Raw genomic sequence first — 19,713 nt, 5'->3', positions numbered from 1 at the left:
AGATAAAGAATTCAATTGAGGTTCTATTTCCTCCTCATCAACCAAAATCTATGAGCTACCAAGCAATGTTTTGACTTTCATGGAATAAGTTCACATAATATTATTTGTTTTTTGTTTAAATATGTTTTTGTCTTAATAAATACTCAATTTGTGTTTGTTACCCAATAAATTCTTGTTTTGTGTAAAGTTTTTAATAGAACAACAATTTTATTTCTAATCCTTGATATTTTATTTTAGTTTATGATAAATTAGCGAATTTTGTGTGTGATCATGATAAATTAGCAAATTTTGTTTTAGAGACTAATTACAAATGAAAAAATATATATTAGTAAATAAACACAAAATACACAAATTTATCATGAATTAGAAAAAGTGTCAAGAATCAAAAATAAAATTATTATTTTATTAGTTATTCAACGTAAAATAAAAATTTATTAAAGTAATCACGAATTAAATATTTGTTATGGATTAAAAATATATTTAAGCCTTTATTTTTTAACATATTTTTCATTGAGAGATCCTTCTTTTCATTGCTTTCCTTATCTTCAATGAGGATCCATGCACAAGATTTTAAATTTCACATGACAACTATTGTTCTTTAAAATATAATTTCACGTGACAATTAAATAAATAGATTTTGAACACATATTTTCTAAGATTTTATATCAGTAGATAAATTAATATTTTTTTAAAATTAATTATTTAATCAACGAAGTTTTTTTTACTTTCCCAAACTATTTTAATAAATACTCATCAAATTTATTTAATCAATATTACATGCAGTAAGACATTATCAAATCATAATTAGTAACTCCCTGCTTCCAATTCAGCAACAAGCAAGTCAGTAACTTTCGAATGTTCTCTAGCGTTGGACAAGTCCTGAATTAGTTAATATCTTGAAATTAATAACTCTCATGCCTCCAATATGTTTTTATAAGTTTTACAGAAAGCGCATATTGGATTAAGTTATATTAGATTAGATTTCATTACATTCTAGAGCTATTAAAAATATGAATTCGTTTAAAATAAGTCTACATGAGTCTAGAGTTGTTGCTACCAATCAACCAGGAATCATGATATCCAATGCCTTAATCGACCATTCAACAAGATAAATATAAGAATAACATAAATATCAAATTGAAATAGATAAAATCATATGAACTTTAAACACTAATGAATTAATGATATATAAGCAAAGGTCTAAAATTCAGTTATTTAAGACTAGACCACTATAGAAGATAAGACCCCAACATAGTAGTTCTAAAAATGCATTATTACCTAGGAATAAATAAACTAATAAACTATTAAGTTAATTTAGGGTGTAATCACTAATCACAATACATTTCCTCCTTGGGTTACTTGATCAAAAGCTTGTAGGCAATAAGGTCAGTTTTGGATTTCCTAACATGTGTTAAAAGCATATATTACCATAGTAGGATTGTCTGGTTAGCCATCATCAATCTGTCAGAGTATTCATTAAACAAGCTTAGAGCAAGTGCTTTGGAAATATCGAGAGGATGAAAAAGAAAGTGGAGATCACTAACAACACTAATAATTTTATTCATACTTTTATCTATTTAATTACTGATTGAAGATACGTGGTATGAAATCAATATGAATCAAGAAATAAATTAATCTCCATTTCAAAATCGGGAAGAGACTAAAAATACTAGTGTACATTAACATTATTGTTGCTGTCAAGTTCCCAAGAAACCTTCCTAAGAAAACCTTAAGCTTAATAGTTAAAGCCTTTAAAAAAATTGAAATTTTAAGGCTAAAGATGTGCTTAATGGATTCATGAATTAGTAACTCACTTCCAGAATTACAAAACATAGCAGTGAAAAGTATGTCAGAACTCTAAACCAATTTTTAAAGAATCTACTCAGCAGCAACAAGAAAGGAACAAGAAAACATAATAAAAAAAACCCCAAACCCCTCTGCATGTAGATTATAGCAATGACAACAAGAGGGAATTTTTAACTGTATCACCATTTCACATTGGGCATTCAACAAATGCTAATAGCTACACAAAATAGCACAAACACCTCCACAAATAACAATTGATAGAATAAGACTAAATATGATAAATGCAAAACAAAAAAAACAAAAATGTTAATATAATGAAACAACCCATTCACAGGTACAACTTGTAATATCATCCATGACCATTAATTAAAAAAAAAAGATCTTTCAAAGAAATAAAGAAAGCCTAGATAATCAAAACATGAAAGCAAACTTGGGTTTGAACTGAAAACTCAAATCCAAGCAATCAACTAGCCAAAGAAAATAGAAGATTAAAACTTTTAAATGTAAAATGTAATTCAAAATGATCAAGCAAAACCTAGGGGAAAAAATCAATGAAGGCAATGTGTGGTAAACAAATCTATTGACAGGAAGAGAGTAGCTAGCCCTTACACTCTGAGGTGACTAACGGTGAGTGGTGACAGGACTGGGTGGCGACGGTGCGGTCTAAGGGAAGTGAACAACGCAGCACAGTCTAGGACGAGAAGTGAAGTGAACGAGTTATGTGAAGGTTTGAGCTTTGAGTGAGACTCAATTGTTAAGTTTCTTAAAATATAAGAGTAATTTTGTAATTTTCTCAAATCAGGGATTCCTGGGGCGGGGGGAATGATCTTCGTCCCCGTCCCATCCCTGTCATGTCCGCAGGGAGATATTTTTTCCCGTCTTTGTCCCCCTCGAGGAAAAAATCTCTGTTTGTGGGACCCTAAATAGGACAATCTCCGTAGGGATCCCCATTAACTGTACAAATTGACACTCCTACACACATTGTATAAACATTTCAAGCTTCTCACTAACCACATACATCGTTCCTTCCCTCTTAACACATAAATACCTTTGAAAAAAAACAGTTATTCTTTCTCCTCTCATCAGGAGCACACACACACTAACAAATCATCAATTTATCACCTATTCCTTTTTTTTCTCACTCTTACACACTCTCGTTTCTTTTATCCTCATTCACATTAGACCTCACATAAGCACAACACATAGACTTCGACATAATATTTTCTCTTTCTTCATGTCTCACCCACAACGATTATTCTCGTTGCTCCTACATCACCCTGATACACCAGTCATCATCACCACCAATCACAGCCCTGCCACCAACGAGTCCATTTTGCAAAACTAGCGTATACCAATGCAACACCCTACAACTATGGTTATTGCCATAATGTTAGGTTGTCAATACATTATATTTCATTTGTTTGGTTTCTAAACATAATGAATAAGTTAGAGGTTTATCATGGAATAATGGTAGAATTCCAAAAAACAATGGTAGGAAGATATCTTTAAGTTGGTTTTCATGCTCCGTTGATTGATGACTTGAGTGATAGATTTTAATAAAAGTCTTAAAACCTAGATTAGTATGTAAGATGCTTGGATCAAGAAATATTATAGTTTAAGTGATATTTATTTTAAGTCAAGATGCAATCTCTATTTATGCAATGTGAGTAATCTTATAGTGATGAATGAGGAAAACAAGGGGAAAAATATAAAAATGTGTGAATTTAAGTAATATTTTTTCTTATTTTTTAAAACTTTTATTTTATAGTATTAATTTAAATTAAATTATATAATATATTTAAAACTTAAATATTTCTACATCTACATTGCTAGAACCAACCACATTGGATCATACCTAATGAATTTAAAACTTTTATTTTATGGTTTTGATTATAACAAATGTATTAAAATTTGATAGACTAATGGATTTTATTGAGTATTATAAGAATACTATCGTCCAAGACATTTTGGTATTGAAATCCTTAACCTTTGTATTACTTTAATTATATATAACATTGAGTCCAATACAACTTTAGTCTTGTTTTTCTTAAAAGATTATCTAGTGTCCAATGCGATATAACTGAATAGGCATTTAAGAGTTTGTGAATGCTAACACTTAATGTGCTAAGTTGTTTTTAAAGGTCCAAATTGGAGATAAAAAAAACTTACACAATATTTTTATATTTAAGTCTTCCATTGTCCAAAAACATATAGTACACATGTGCCCGGAACAAGAATGGTTCATGCTTAAGAGTTTTGTACCTTTTAATATTCTCTCGTCTTTTTGAATTGCTTAATCATTTGAATTTCAAGTGTATACTAAGACATGTAAGAAAAAAAATATATTATCTACAAGACAATTCATTGTATTAGTAGTGGAATGTTGCTCATAAAAGGGTAGTAAGTACTACCATTCTTTCTCCATTTCATGCTGCCACATGCATATACGGAAAATTCTAAGAAAGAATGAACAATTTTGAAGAAGGCACCGAAATCCACAATAATAATCTCTTTAAGCCTATTAAGAATAAAGCACAATAGAGAATAACTTTTACATCCAAGTGAAATCATCAAGCTTTGTTTTTACTCTGATACAAGCCTTTCTCTAGATGATCATACACAAGTATTCATTGTGCAATCCTTTGCTTAACAAAGTTTCTATGTAAATTGATTGTAATATGTATCCTCTCTTTGAGAGTTATTTTAAATTGTAGTCATTCAAACTATTGTTTGAAAAGTCAGGAATAATTTAGTGATAAAAACAGTACTGGAATGTTTATCAATCTTAAAAGAAGACTAAAGAAGTGGCACAAAGAATACTTGTACAAACCAAAAATGATAGAGTAAAATACTTGTTTTGTAATATTTTTTTATTAGTGAAATCCTTCAAGGATTTGAAGGAGAACTAGACGTAACATAATATTTTCCAACCTTTTTTCTTTTCCTTTAGTTGTGTACTCTTCCTCATCATCTCCAGTGTACCCCGCACAACCATCAACAAAACCTTTCCTCTCGAAACTCCTTCTACCACACCAGAGATATAGATCTTGAAACTGTAGAAGAAGAACTCAAACACTTGTCCTCTTCCCTAAACACTTGATCTTGAAACTCTAAACACAAGGAAATCATTGATGTTGCCTAAAGAGGAAAAGTGAGTTAACGAAAGATTTTTGGTTCTTGTCTTCCTTTGTTGTGCGTGTAGTGCACTTGGTCAATTTTGAAGAAAAAAGGATAAAGAAAGTGAGAAGAGGTTGCCAACAGCGACAAGGGAACCTAATCACCCTTAGTGGCACCACGAAGCCTTCCATGATGTCCGCAACAACGTCTAACTAAATGTTTATCGCATGCTTCATTCTTACACCAAGACCATTTTTTCCTCCAACAGAAAATTGAAATAAAAAACAAAATCCAGACTGATTGGGGTTAATGTTGATGTATCATTTGGGTGTATGTGGCTCATGTGGGTTCCATTTCAAGTTCTGCTTGAAGGTAAAGTGAATGTGTGCATCTATGCTTTCACGTCTTTTCAAAAATGTTTGGAAAATGAAGGTTGATACCAAAGGAGGGTTTGGGTGACGACAATAATGGAACAATGATTATGGTGGTCATTGACTTAGAGTGGTGGTCATTAACTCAAAGAGTAGTGGGGCAAAGATGGTGGTAGTGGCCGCCAAGGAGACGAACCTAGGGAGGAATGGAGTTGGGAAATGAATAGTCAAGTGTGTGATGGAGTGTATCCTATGACTGTAAGTTAGATGAATCCAACAACAAATATAAATGGTGCACCGTAGACCACCTTTGCTAGGTGGTCCATAGTAGCATTTGCCCAATAGTATATTAGTGAAGAAACAAGGGGATATTGAATTGTGATAGTTTTGGCTGCTTACTTTGAAAAACATATATTTTAGGTTCATCCTAATGTGACTTGTACTTAAGTAGCTAAGGAAAAAAGATATCAACTTCTCAATGTTAATTATTACAGGTTTAAGTACTGAAATTTGCCTGCCAAAAATATTTTTTATACAAGTAGTTCCAATCAATATTTGTTACTCATCTCGTCACAATGATGCACATGCAACCACTTCAGTTCTTTAGATATTATATAAGAGGAATATTAGGCAGTCTGATGCTATTTTTCTATCTCTAAAAAGAGATGAGCGGCACGTGAATATTCACTACAAAAAATATTCATGGAAAGACAATACACGAACCAAATACAAATGGCTGTGTTTTCCCTGCTTTATATACATAAGGGTCAACAGGGTCTTGGTTAACTGTGTATATATAATATACTTACCAAAGCATGGATACAACACAGAATACTTGGCATAGAAAAAGGACAAACCTTAGATACAATTCCTTAAGTGTTTTTATTGTTATTTTCCAATTAAAATTAAGTAACCTAAACTTTAAATCAAACCTTTATTACCTAGATTACTAAAGTAAAACTCCAATTTTAATTAGAGAATAACATCAAAAACACATTAGAAACTCTATCTAAATTTTGTCCATAAGAAAAGTAATAGACAAGCTTGCAAATACCTGATCTAAAAACAATATCTACATAGCATTGCAAGAAACATTCAAATAGAAATTCGCATCAGAAAAAAGGTTGAAATTTAAATAACACTTCACTGCATTTGTTCATGAAACTCTATAACAAAATGTTGCTCTATATATTCCATATGCTGTTCTTTTAACTTTAAGTAACCCTTGTCAAAACCTGGTGAAAATAAAATGTGCAACAGTACCTGTAGCTGCAACATATCACTGCCAACAGACAGAAGGGATGTCTCAAAATTGGAAGCATGTAAACTAAAAGCAACCCCCAACTTCTTAGCAGTCGGATCTTCATGGTTGTCAGCTTCTGAAAAACATCATTCATCTCTCCTAAATTAACCCAACACCAAACCAAACTTTAAAGTTACATTTTTTTACTCCCCAAAATCAAGGGTGATTTAAAATTCTAAGCTAGGAGACAAAGACCCATTGATACTGAAAGTTGGTGCAGTGAAGACGCACAAAATTGTTGATTCACATTCTCAATGAAGCTCAGGATATGACTGAGGTTCACTTGTTATTTTCCCTTTTGAATGTGGCTTTTTTGGGGGATAACAAGGTGAAGCTGCGAGGTTTTGGTGTTTGATGTCCAAAAACTTTCCTCAATGGTGTGAATTCTGATTCATCATCATCACTGTCAATGTTATCAGGAGTATGCCTATTCTGATATGCTCTGCGCTGCAAAAGAAAGACATTGAAATAGTAGCTGACTAAATCTTCTCTGCTCTTCTTAGGAAATGTTTTGAAAAGATGATCCCAAAAACATTTATCAAGTGAAGCAGGGTTTGATTTCACCACATCTTTGAACTTCTTCTCTTCTTGCTCTGTCCATGAACCCCCAACTTCTTCACCTACCTTATGTAAATTCCATTGGTGAAACGCCTCACCCAATTCCAACTTAACTTTAGCCCTTCTCTTAGCAATGTGGAACCGGACACACTCAACAGAACCTTGTACTTGGCAGCCACATGAATTTTGTCTTCCCTCTCCAATGGGGTCCCTTTCAAAAAGACGACATTTGGAATTTACAGTTTTTGGAGGCCATATTTGGGTCCCCAACCACTTTGAATCAACCTCATAAGTTATGACAGTCCATTCTGGCACTTCAGCTTGATGGTTTGGCCCCAAAGGGATGTGCACTCTGGCACATCTATCAAGGCTTGAGTGAGCAGTACCGGAGTCAGGTAACAATTTCTCAGCACGATCTTCAGCATGAGAACTTGGGGTCCTCTCCAAATCCACATGTGTTCCTCCAGATGAAGCTAAGGAGACTCCTCCAGATGTAGTTTTTCCCAATAAAACTCTCTTGTCACATTTCAACCTCTGTCTAAGATTGTACATTGCCCCAACACGATCATCATACATAGAAGGATGCATTTTCTGTCCCTACAAAATGGCATAAGATTTTGTCTTTAATTTGACACAAGGGTGTTTTCAATTTTCAATAGAAACATGGACACTAGACATGACACAAACATAGACATTCTTGACACATTTAATGTACAAATAGCATGTTTGGATTTGATTTTACGATCCACGTTCTCCAACTATTTCAAGTCAATAACCTTAAATGACACAGAAGCAAGTATTTTTTGCTTCAACTGGATCCACGCTGACACGAGCAAACACCAAACTGAACAGGCTAAAAAATATAGGACAAACACACGCGCACACACACACTAAAGAGAGAGACGCTTAAATGAAACTAAGCATAAGCAGCATAACAAAAGATTTAAATTGATAATCAATATTTGTATACTCTTGCAGATCCGTTTCCTTCCAATTATAATGAACCTCACAAAAAATAAATAAATAAATATTAAGATCATTTAATAGTAGTTAATTGCACCCTGTAGTGGAGTGGGAACACACCTGAGCAGTGGTGTGCCACTATCCCACTCCTGGAGTAATTTCTTGTCCATGACCCACCTTTCTCTCCAGCGAAAGTGTTTTCTGACAAAACTACCGACGACCACTCCGGCGAAGAGAAAGAGATTAGGCAAAACAAAAAGAAAATGGTGGATAGGTGGTGCCTAATGGGAGAAAGAGAAAAGGACTAGGGTTTTAAACTTTCTTTTGCTTTTTGGGCCAAAATAGGTATTGCTTTTTGGGTCAAACTTTAGAGTGGGCATTGGACCACCACCTTAAATAGGCCACTCTCCAACCCAAACAATATTAATCATATATAAATACTATTTTTGCAGGGGAGGTTTTTTTTTATAATTAACCATATATTATTCCCATTGCATATGCATGGGTAAGGCTACATACAATAACCCTTCCCATACCTTCTCCTTGCGAGGAGCCTTTGGCACTGAGGTACATTAGTTTTATTTTAATAAAAAAATACTGTTACAAAAATATAAATTACTCTATAATATTTAAAAAATATAGAAAAAAATATTAATATGTAAGTATATATTATATAATAGAAGCAAATGTATAAAATACTATTAAACAAATATATATTATATAGTTATATAATAGATATTTTATATATAAAAATCTAGAATATATAGATATATTCAGAATAGCGATCAACCCACTCCCACTACAGTGTTTTTAGGGGGTGGCCACTCCACACCGCTGTCTACCAGTGACTGCTATAGATGGATCATTTTACAATGTAAGCACTCTTTTAAAAGGAAAATAAAAAACAAGTTGAATTATATCTTTCATAAAAGGTATATTCACCTCAAAATAACTTGCTATATTTTATAAAACATAGCAAGTTAAAAAAATAGAATATAAAACTAGCTATATTTTATGAAACATAATGAACCCTTCTCTCTAACACACGATTAGTAGTTAAAAAAAAATTAAAAACTAGTTAAACTACAAAATCATGAGTGAGGCTCATTAAAAAAGTGAAACCTACAAAATTTTGTAATTTTTGATAAATTTCAAACAATAATAAAAAGTGTGTTAGAGAATGTGTTGCTAACATTTTTCTTTTCTATAATAAAGAGCCTCACAAAAGAAAATAGAGATGAATTAATTTTTAATATTTTGTTATATGTTAATTTGAATTTTCTGAATGCTGAAAACAAATTTCCTCGGTGTCTTTTGATAATGTGTGAAACAATACAGATCAAAACAGAGGTAACTTTTATGGAATATTTTACTCCAAAAAAAAAAACAAGCAGTGATGTTCCGGGGTTAAAATTGGGTTTTTGAAGCCTATACCATGGCAGTGCCGCTATAGTGCACAAAAAGCCACTATTGCGGCCACTACGTCCGCTACTGAAAACCACTCCACTATTTGAATCTCATAGTGTGCTATTGACTACTACAGTTCATATTTTTTTTTATTTGTTTGGTTTTCACCAAGGATATTCCCCAACCAATAGTTGGAAACTAATTCCTTTCAAGGCGTAAAGATAACTAAAATGGGTTTTGCATCTCCCAACAAAATCTTCTCCATACATATAGCCAGGAACCTAACCCCTAACAACATACCTAAGGAACCCGTCTATCTACTAATTGTACTGGACCTTGTTGGTATGATTCATATTATATATCAATATCAATTATATAAATGGTCTCCAAAAAGAAACATGGATTAACATTAATAGAATTGCAGCATCACATTGAAAAAGATTAAAAAATTACTATTCAAGAGTTAAATTATGAAGTTCTGCAGCGAGATTTAAGTAATGAGTACATCATAATTAAAGACCCTATAAAGGAGCTCTCTAAAAACTTAAGAAAAAATTAATTATTCAAGAATTAAATTATGGAGGACAACAGGGCAAGATTTAAGTAATAAGCAACCATAATTGGAGACCCCATAAAAGAGCTCTCTAAGAACTCAGAGAGAGAAAAATATTCAACAGGAAAAAAATAAAAATCAATAAAAGATTTGCAATATGAATATTAAATATAATACAACAATATCAATAGGTGCATCCAAAAACCAAGAAAACAGGTAAGAAGATAGTAACCAGTAGTTATGAACAAATACCAATACATTAGTTAATCATAGGGAAAAAATGTATAAACGTGCCGTCCATGATTTCCACATATAAATCATGAAAGGGCCTAGACAAGAAAATATGATAATAGTTACCAAACATAAAAAATATCACATGATGACATATATTCAATTACATAATTCGAGAAATAAATTTATCCAAGATTTATAAGGATTTTTTCCATGATGTATGATCTCAGCACAAAACAATGACATAGAACCCTATACTATAGTTCATATTTCATTAATGACCGGCATGGCAAACAAAGAGCACATGATGTTTTCATATTACCTGCCAATTAAGCTGTTCACTGGTTGTCTCAAAATCTTTCTTCAGAAAGACAGCTTCTCGAAACAACAAAACCTGCTTCCAGATCTCCTGACTACTGTAAAACTTCCACTTAGACTTTTCAGGAATCGAACCGACTGTGGAATCACAAGGATTTTTAGCAATGCTAGTAATCCAACTTAGCATTTCTGACTTAGACTCTCTCTTCCTCTTACGACCAAATATCTCTTTGTCAACACCAGATGGATCCAATATCAAGACTTCATCACTATCATCATCATCATCATTATCACAGCACTTGCTTCCATCCGACAATCTAGGCATGTTGCTCTCTGCATCAGATGCATCCACAGTTAATATTTTCCCCCCATCAAACTCTTCCAGTATATTCCTCTCAGTATTAAGACTGCACAAGTTTCTGATAATATGCTCATCCGTCCCATTGTCCAGCATATCCAAATCAACAAGTCCTTTGCTCTGAACTTTCTTGTCCCCATTAGACTCTGGACTCACACCCTTCACCCTATTAGTATCACACAACTCCCTCCCATCTAGAAAGTCACATACATTATCAAATTCATCCCCATTAGAATCTGATTTCTTGCCCTTCACACTATCACTAACACACGACTTCGTTTCATCTAAATACTCATATACCCTCTCGAGTTCAGCCACATTTGACTCCGGTTTCACATACTTCACTCTATTACTACCACACAACTTCCTCCCATCCTTACAGTCACACACTATCCTCTCGAGTTCATCCCCCGCCTCTTCCTCACCAGAGTCATCCAACAAGGATTCAGCTTGCGCCTCCATCAAATGCTTGTGAAACTTAACTCTATCATCTATTAAACCACACTCAGGGAACTTACCATCAGTAGCATTCTTTAAGCATGCCTCTAGAGAACTCAAATGTTTACTATAAACAAGTTCAGCAGAGGAACCAACCTTCACACCCAACCCATATTCTTCCCCCACCAAATCCCACAACTTGTTCTTACAAACAGCATCATAACCACCCTTCTCCTTCACCACCATGAAAAGCTTATACAAATCCAATGGATCACCATTACTCATCATTTTCTAGACACGGATCTCTCTCATAAACAATCCACCAAGGAATTGATCAAAACAGCATGCACCCCTAAAAAATAAACCAACAAAAAACTTCGCACTATCAGCTTCAACTACAAACTCTTTTAAGGGGTTTTAGCAAAATCAAAGACAACTCCATCAAGAAACCACACCACCTGACCATGTATATCAAAATCAAATCCAAAAAAAGAAAAAAATAAATAAAGCACCATGTAAAGGTTCCATTTTTATTCTCCCAACGCCACTAAAAAAACGAATAAATACGGAAACAGAAGAACGAAAACTAGGTATGCAAGCATTCAAGGTTGAGAACTGAAAAAGGGTACCGATTGAGAATCATGGTTCGTGGCTTTTGGAGAAAGAAAACTATATTTTTCTCTTTCTACATCAAGCTTGTAAGAGAGAGAGGGAGAGATTTCAGAGTCCCGCCGCGCTTTGTTTCTGCGACTAAAAAACTAAAAATTGCCGATGGTGTTTTTTGGAGAATGAAGGAGGGTCCAAAGTTCAAGTTTTGAACCGATGCAGACCCTCTTCTTCAAAATCTGAGGTTTTTGAAAATCTGAAAAAGAAAATGCCTTGAGAAAATTAAATAAAAAAAGGGGTTTTCAGAAATTAAAAAGATAATTGTCAAATGATACCATTCTAGATTTTCATTGGAAGTAAAAAATAAAAAAATAAAAAAGATTTTTCAATGGAAGTGAAAAAGAGAAAGAAAGGGAGGCATACCAGTATCAATAAAGAGAAACTTGAGAGAAATGCTTCCACAACCAACCTAATGTGACCTCATTTAACTTTTGGTTTGGCACCAACTTGGCTCTTAATTTTCCAAACCCCAATGGTATTGTGTTTTTGTTTTCCTAAACCTCTTTTCTTTTCTTTTTAATATCATTCTATTAATATCATTCTAGAAGAGAGAGTGGAGGGGAATTTGAGGAGTTTAATTTTGAAAATAAAAAAGTTTTTTAAAGAAGGGAGAAATCGTGTAACACCGCCTTTTTTTAGGCAAAATTAAATAATTAGACATAAGTGATTAATATATTGAAATTGAGATTGAATCATTTGAATAATATCTTAGTTTGATTTTTTTGTAGAAATAATTTTTTATCAAACTTTATTTATTTTTAGAACAAATCTCAAAGTATTCAAAATATATTTTCTCAGATAAATCAAAAGATTAAGACAAAATAAAATCTTTTTATATGAGAAATTTGGATTTGGAGTCGTTTTACTAACCATGATTACTATTTAACCATGGATGAAATCGTTGAGTTGAATTTCTAAATAGATGCATAGTGGATAGTTGTTGGGGTTAAAAAAAAAGAGAGAAATATTTATATGAAAAATAGGAGAAATGACTCGTCAATGTATATAATCAATACAATTTGAATGTTATTCAAAAGTAGTTCATTAATAATGACATTTATAATTATTCTTATTTCTAGAAAATATAAATATCAATTATTTTTTTTATTTTTAATTCATTTATTATTTGATAGTTTTTAGTTCAAATAACAAGTATTTTTTGAGGAGACAATTATGTTTGAGTTAGGTAGGACAATTATGAGCAATAAGCCTTTCCCCCAAGTTTGCATATCCAAGACTCAAATCCGGAACCACTAGTTAAGATGGAACAACTTCCTCAAGTAAGATAATCCATGTGCTTGGTAGTTATTATTTTGAGAGTTTTGATTTGTTGTAAAATATTTGTTATTTTAAAAAATGAAAGAAAATATCAATTGTTCTTAATAATATTTTTATTTATTTAAAAACATTAATTATTGATATAATTCACAATACACTCCAATTATTTTAAATTTATACAAATACTTTAGGAAACAAAATCATTTTATCTTAGTAATTGGTAAATTTAATGTTTATTAATTGCTAATGTCTGTTGACACAAATGGTTAAGAATTTAGTAGGAAATATTGTCTTTCCTATTGTGGGTTCAAATCCCCTTGACATTTTCCCCCTTCTTGTGGGCAACCTTTTCTAAGGAGATCTCCTAACATCAAGAAGCTAGTTAAGTAGTTAGAAGTGGGTGGGAATGCTTGTAAGTTGACTTGTGCAATAATCCTCTACATGAACCTTTATTGGGAGACTCAAGATGCCATTGGTGCTTCACCTAATAGTATTAGGGTTCCTCCCATCTACCACTTTTAGTCTACAAAAATATATATATATATATATATATATATATATATATATATATATTACCTTCAGGCGACATTTGTAACACGGCCAATTTTAGTGGTTTAAAAATTAAATAGAAATTAACTTTCTTAGTAGCAATTAATTGAAATTTAATTGTGATCCTTAATCTTATGGTAATTGTCTTACAATTAGACTATGTTGACTCGGTTCAATCCAAATATAAAAATATTTAACAAATCCATTAAATTTTAAAAGACAAGTCTTATAAGTCTTGTGAGAAGAAAATTAAAATAAAAATCACAAGGTGTTAGAAAATAAAAATAACCAAAATTAATGCCTAAATTAAGGGATTACCTAAAGCATAAGAAAAATAGAAATGGATTGGATCCACTTTAATTGGCCCTAGTGGGCCCAAAGGTCCTACTCAAATTAGGGCAACATGAAACAAAAGGAGAGGATTTCCTTTAACTTGGTTGCCAATTTTTAAGAGAGAGAGAGAGAGAGAAGGAGCTCTCAAACTCTCTCTTGGCATCTCCACTTTCCATCTTTCAAGCATTCCTTTTTCATTTCTTGCAATAGGGAAGTTCATCAACACAAAAGCTAGCTTCTTTATCTTCTATATTTTGTTTTTCTCAAGACTCTAACGTATAGGAGGAGATCTCCTAATTCTTTTAAGGTTTTTTTGTTTGTAGAGAAGCTTTTCACTAAATATTTCGTGTTGAGCATGTGTTCTTAAAATTTCGAAGTTAGAAATGTGATTTTCTTGTTGCTTTGAAAAGTTGAGTCCTGCCAATGTGTAAAACAGTGAGTATTTCATAATTTTAAAGCTTAAAAATGATATCCTTTGTGTTGGAAAGATTGGGGGTTCGAAACCCTAACCTTGAGTAATTTTTTTTTTGTGTTTTGATTAAAAATAATTGGTTTTGACATGTTTTTGCGGGATTTATTGTGTTATCACCCTTAATACCCTTTAAAATATATTATCATGTCATTAAATGTGTATGTTTAAGTGTCCTTTGATCAGGAATAATTTGGTTGTTAATTGTCTTTTAATTGAAATGAATTGAATGTTGTTAATTGAAGATTAAAATTTGGTAAATGGAAGAGTTGTTATCCTATATATTTTAATTGAACAAAATTAATCATTGGAAGTGTTTGTTGATGCCAAATGACGTTGGAAATGGTCCCTGATCAAACTGCCTATGTGTTTGTGAAAGAATTTGAAATTTTGAAGTTGATTTGAGATGTTTTGTTAGATGGAATTTGATTGTTTTTATTTTTACTATTACAAGACTTAATTAGTGAATTTTATCATGTTTTTTAGGCCTTTTTTGTTGAGGAAATGGTGTGGTTATGTCTTGAGTTAATTGCGTAAAATATGGCAAAAAATGAAAGTGATTTTGGGGGCTTTTGGAAAGTGAAATTGAGCTAAATTAAAGTAAAAAGAAGTTGTTGTATATTTTTGTAATTTCTCTAAAATGATGATTTGAACTTAAAAATGAGAAAAGATGTGAAAATTAAGTACCAGATTGATATTATAAGTTATATGAAAATATATAAAAAAAAATTGTTAGCACATTATAATATTTAGAAGAATTGATAATTACGTTATCTGAAAAAATATATTGATATATATGAAAAAAATATTAATAAATTGGCATTTGAATGACAACTAATTGATGTATTGAATATATTTAATTTTAAATATATTATACTTTTTTTACCTTCAAAATTTATTATAACAGATTATATTAACTATCACTTTAATAATTTAAACTTAATTTAATCGAATAGAACTTTTTTTTATTATATTTATTCTACATGTGATTTTTTCCTCTCTTCTATTTTCAGTTTTATTTACATTTTAAAAAAATTTATCCATAGAAAATTTAATAGGAATATATAATCAATATTTATTCTTATTAAACATGTATCTTAAATTTAAATTCTGGATTGCCATGACTTTTAAAAATCCTTATTTTAATATATTAAAAAATCAATCAAGTAATATAATTATCAATTTAATATATAATAATTGTTAATATTTTTATTTTTACTCAACCATTTAATTACAAAATTTAGAAAATATATTTTATCATTTAATTAAAAATATTATAAAAATAACTATATAATAAACTATTTTATATTTAGTAAAAAATAGTATGCACATTTAGGAATGATAACAAAATTTGTACATGTATTTTCACTACCCATTTGTTAATAAACATGAGGTGAATATGATGGTACCATCCATGCGGATACATATTATTCATTAATATTAAAATATTAAAATATTCTCAATATGCTTTTATGAAACTTAAATACATAAATATTTTTTATTTGTACTTATATTTTAGAGTATGATTTTATTTGGACATATAGTTTATTATATATATATATATAAATACATGTTAGTATATATATATACTAACATGTATTTATCTTATAAATTTTTTACACATATATAAAATTTAAAACATAATTGATAAATGTATTATAAAAATAAAATAATAATGGAAAATCATAAGGGCCCTGTTTTTTACACTAGTTATATATAAGTGAAAGCATTAAATATTTATTATAAAAATTCAATATGATTTATTTATTATTTAAAAGTTATTATTTTATTAGTATATATATAAACTTACATGTGATTTAAATACTTTTTTTACGCGTACTTATTGCTGTTAAAGCTTAATGAATATGCACGAATAACACATTGAATATGTGAAGAGATTGCACACTTTATTCAATCATACAAAAATGACTTTTATAAGCCTTACAGACTTGACTCTCAAAACAGAATAACAATAAAAACAAAAACCACAAACCTGCATGGCAGCAATCTAGGCGTAAACTAAGCAACTAACCAGACCCAGTCAGTCCTATAAAATAGGACTGTTTATTGACACGTTAAAATAACTAACAATCCCTCCCTTAAGCTTTAGCTTATTTCATTAACTGCAAGTACTCCAAGCATACATCTAAGTTTTTCAAATTGGTCAAGCTTCAAAGCTTTTGTCATAATGTCAGCCACTTGCTTATTTGTATTAAGTGTGACAATTTGATCATTAACTAAATCTCTAAGAAAGTGAAACCTTACTGTAATATGCTTACTCCTGCCATGAAAAACAAGATTCTTGGACAGTTTTATGGTAGAACTATTGTCACAGAAAATATCAGTAGTTTCTTTTCCTTCTACTCCAATATGCTCTAGGATTCATTTGAGCCAAATACATTGACATGCACAATATGATGCAACAATATACTCAGCCTCAGTGGTAGATAGGCTTACCATAGGCTGTTTTTTTGAAGCCTAGGAAATAGCTGCCGTTCCAATCATGAACAATGATCCAATAGTGCTTCTTCTATCATCTGAATCCCCTGCATAGTTGCTGTCACTATAGGTTGTGAAACTCATATTTCTTCTCTTTTGATGGAAGAGACCGTGTTCAATAGTGCCTTTTAGATATTTGAAGAGTCGTTTTGTTGTTGCCCAGTGGGACTCCTTGGTATTGGCCATGTATCTACTGATTAAAATGACTCCAAACATCAAATCTGATCGTGTGACTGTCAAGTATATGAGACTGCCAACAACTTGTTTAAACTTTGTAACATTTACTGGAATTCCAGCATCATCCTTGGATAAAATGGTTCCTGGTACCATGGGATTTCGTACTGAGTTACTGTCCAACATATTAAAACGTGCTAGGATCTCACGTGCATATCGCCTTTGGCAGATGAAAATGCCTGCTTCATTCTGTATTACTTCTATTCCCAGAAAATGTCTCATTTTGCCCAGATCTGTCATGTCAAACTCCAACTGCATTGAGTGTTTAAACTCTTCGCATATAGCTCTGCTATTTTCAGTAAAGATTAGATCATCCACATACAAGCTAACTACTAAAATATTGCCTCTAACCTGTTTCTTGAACAAGGTGTGTTCACTGGAGCAATGTGCAAACTTTTCTTTGGCAAGGATGCTTCAATTTTACTATACCAGGCTCGCAGGGCTTGCTTGAGCCCGTATAGAGCCTTCCTCAGCTTGTATACTTGTCCTTCTCTGCCTTTCTTGATAAAACCAGCAGGTTGGTGAACATAAATTTCTTCTTGAATTTCACCATGCAAGAAAGCACTCTTCACATCAAGCTTCACATCAAGCTGAAACACTTCCCATGCATTCTGAGCAGCCACAGCTAACAACACTCTCAATGTATCAAGTCTAGCAACGGGAGCAAAGACTTCTGTGTAGTTGATTCCATATTTCTGAGCATACCCTTTTGCCACTAATCGGGCTTTATATTTTTCTGCATATCCTTTTTCATTGAGCTTTGTTTTGAAAACCCATTTCACACCTATGGGTACCACGCCTTCAAGTGGGTCAACTAGATCCCACGTGTTGTTTCTTTCAATTGCTTTCATCTTAGTGTCCATGGCCTCCTTCCATTTTTGACTCGTACTAGCTTCCTCAAAGGTTTGAGGATCTTCAGAATCGGTCATCAACATTGCTAGCAAGCTCTCCTCTTCTGCAAATAGATTGGTTTCATAATCTGTCATTCACAAGGGTTGTTTCCGAGTCCTTGTTGCCCTTCCTTCAACTGGAGGATCAGTAGATTCAGAATCAGAAGCTGATTCAAGCGGTTCTGAATTATTATTGCTACCTCTAGTTGCAACAAGTTGAGGTGTAGAATCAGCATTGTCACTCCCTTCTTCGTCTTGGCCCTCCATATCAAGAGCAGGAGGTGTACTCTCGGCTATACCCTTGTGCCAACTCCAGCCTTTGTCTTCTTCAAATACCACATCCCTGCTTACAGTTACCTTCTTTAAATGGGATCAAAGAGTTTGTAAGCTTTTGCTTCATCACTCACGCCCAAGAGAACACATGTGTGACTCTTGTCATCTAATTTGCTTCTTCTTTGATTTGGAATATGAACGTGTGCAACACATCCAAATGTCCGAAAGTAATCAACACGAGGTTTTATTCCACTCCATACCTCTTCTGGAGTTCCATGATCTACTGCAGTAGTAGGACTTCGATTTTGAACATGAACACACCATCTCACTGCCTCCCGCCAGAAGGACTTTGGAACTTGCTTTTCATGAAGCACAACTCGTACTGCATTCATGATGGTGCGATTCTTGTGCTCTGTGACTCCGTTCTGTTGAGGAGTGTAAGCAACTGTCAGTTACCTGGAAATACCTTGATGAGTGCAGAAATCTGAAAACTCCTTGGATATGAATTCCCCTACTCTGTCAGTTCTCAGACAAGCAATATGAGTTCCAGCTTCCTTTTCAACACATGCTTTGAAGCTCTTGAATGTATTGAAGGTTTCGGATTTTTCATGCAAAAAATAAACCCACGTTTTACCGGAATAATCATCAACAAAACTTAGTATGTACCTTTTGCGGTTGTTTGAAGCAAGTGAGATGGGACCACATACATCAGTATGAACTAACTGTAATTTAGTTGATGCGCGCCAAGAACTTAACTTTGGTATGGTATCACGGTGCTGTTTACCAACAAGACATGTAGTACATACAGCTGTGGAAATTTTCAGTGAGGGTAGCCCGATCACCATTTGCTTCTGTGGGAGTGTATTGAGTCCTCTAAAATTGAGATGACCAAATCGTCTATGCCACAATTGCGTTTCCTTTTCTGAGATATCTTCCACTTGGAAACACTGAGAATGTTGAGGACACATTGAGGCTGACAAATAGAACATTCGGTTCCCTCGCATGGACTGAGTGAAGAAGGAGAGATGCATTGACTGGTTTCTCTACATCTTCCCACACCTTGTCATATGGTCCATAGAACAGCTATGAAGTAGTTATT

At 32.5% G+C, this 19,713-nt stretch overlaps 1 protein-coding gene across 2 annotated transcripts; it reads right to left on the bottom strand.

The window, feature by feature from the left end:
* Nucleotides 1–6,345: 6,345 nt before the first annotated feature.
* On the bottom strand, nt 6,346–12,536 carry LOC114396681 (AT-rich interactive domain-containing protein 1-like). Of its 2 annotated transcripts, none has more exons than XM_028358778.1 (3): nt 12,453–12,536; nt 10,632–11,775; nt 6,346–7,752 (listed from the first exon to the last, which is right to left on the bottom strand). In XM_028358778.1, the coding sequence occupies exons 2-3, from the start codon at nt 11,709–11,711 to the stop codon at nt 6,877–6,879; spliced, it is 1,956 nt and encodes a 651-aa protein (XP_028214579.1). In that variant the 5' UTR covers nt 11,712–11,775; nt 12,453–12,536; the 3' UTR covers nt 6,346–6,876. The 2 variants fall into 2 exon arrangements, with proteins under 2 accessions (XP_028214579.1, XP_028214578.1); XM_028358777.1 differs by lacking the exon at nt 12,453–12,536 and adding an exon at nt 12,053–12,293.
* Nucleotides 12,537–19,713: the final 7,177 nt, after the last annotated feature.

The sequence above is a fragment of the Glycine soja genome, chromosome 18 (assembly GCF_004193775.1).
Source record: "Glycine soja cultivar W05 chromosome 18, ASM419377v2, whole genome shotgun sequence".
Classification (NCBI taxonomy): Eukaryota; Viridiplantae; Streptophyta; class Magnoliopsida; order Fabales; family Fabaceae; genus Glycine; species Glycine soja.
This window is presented reverse-complemented; position numbering and strand designations above follow the sequence as displayed.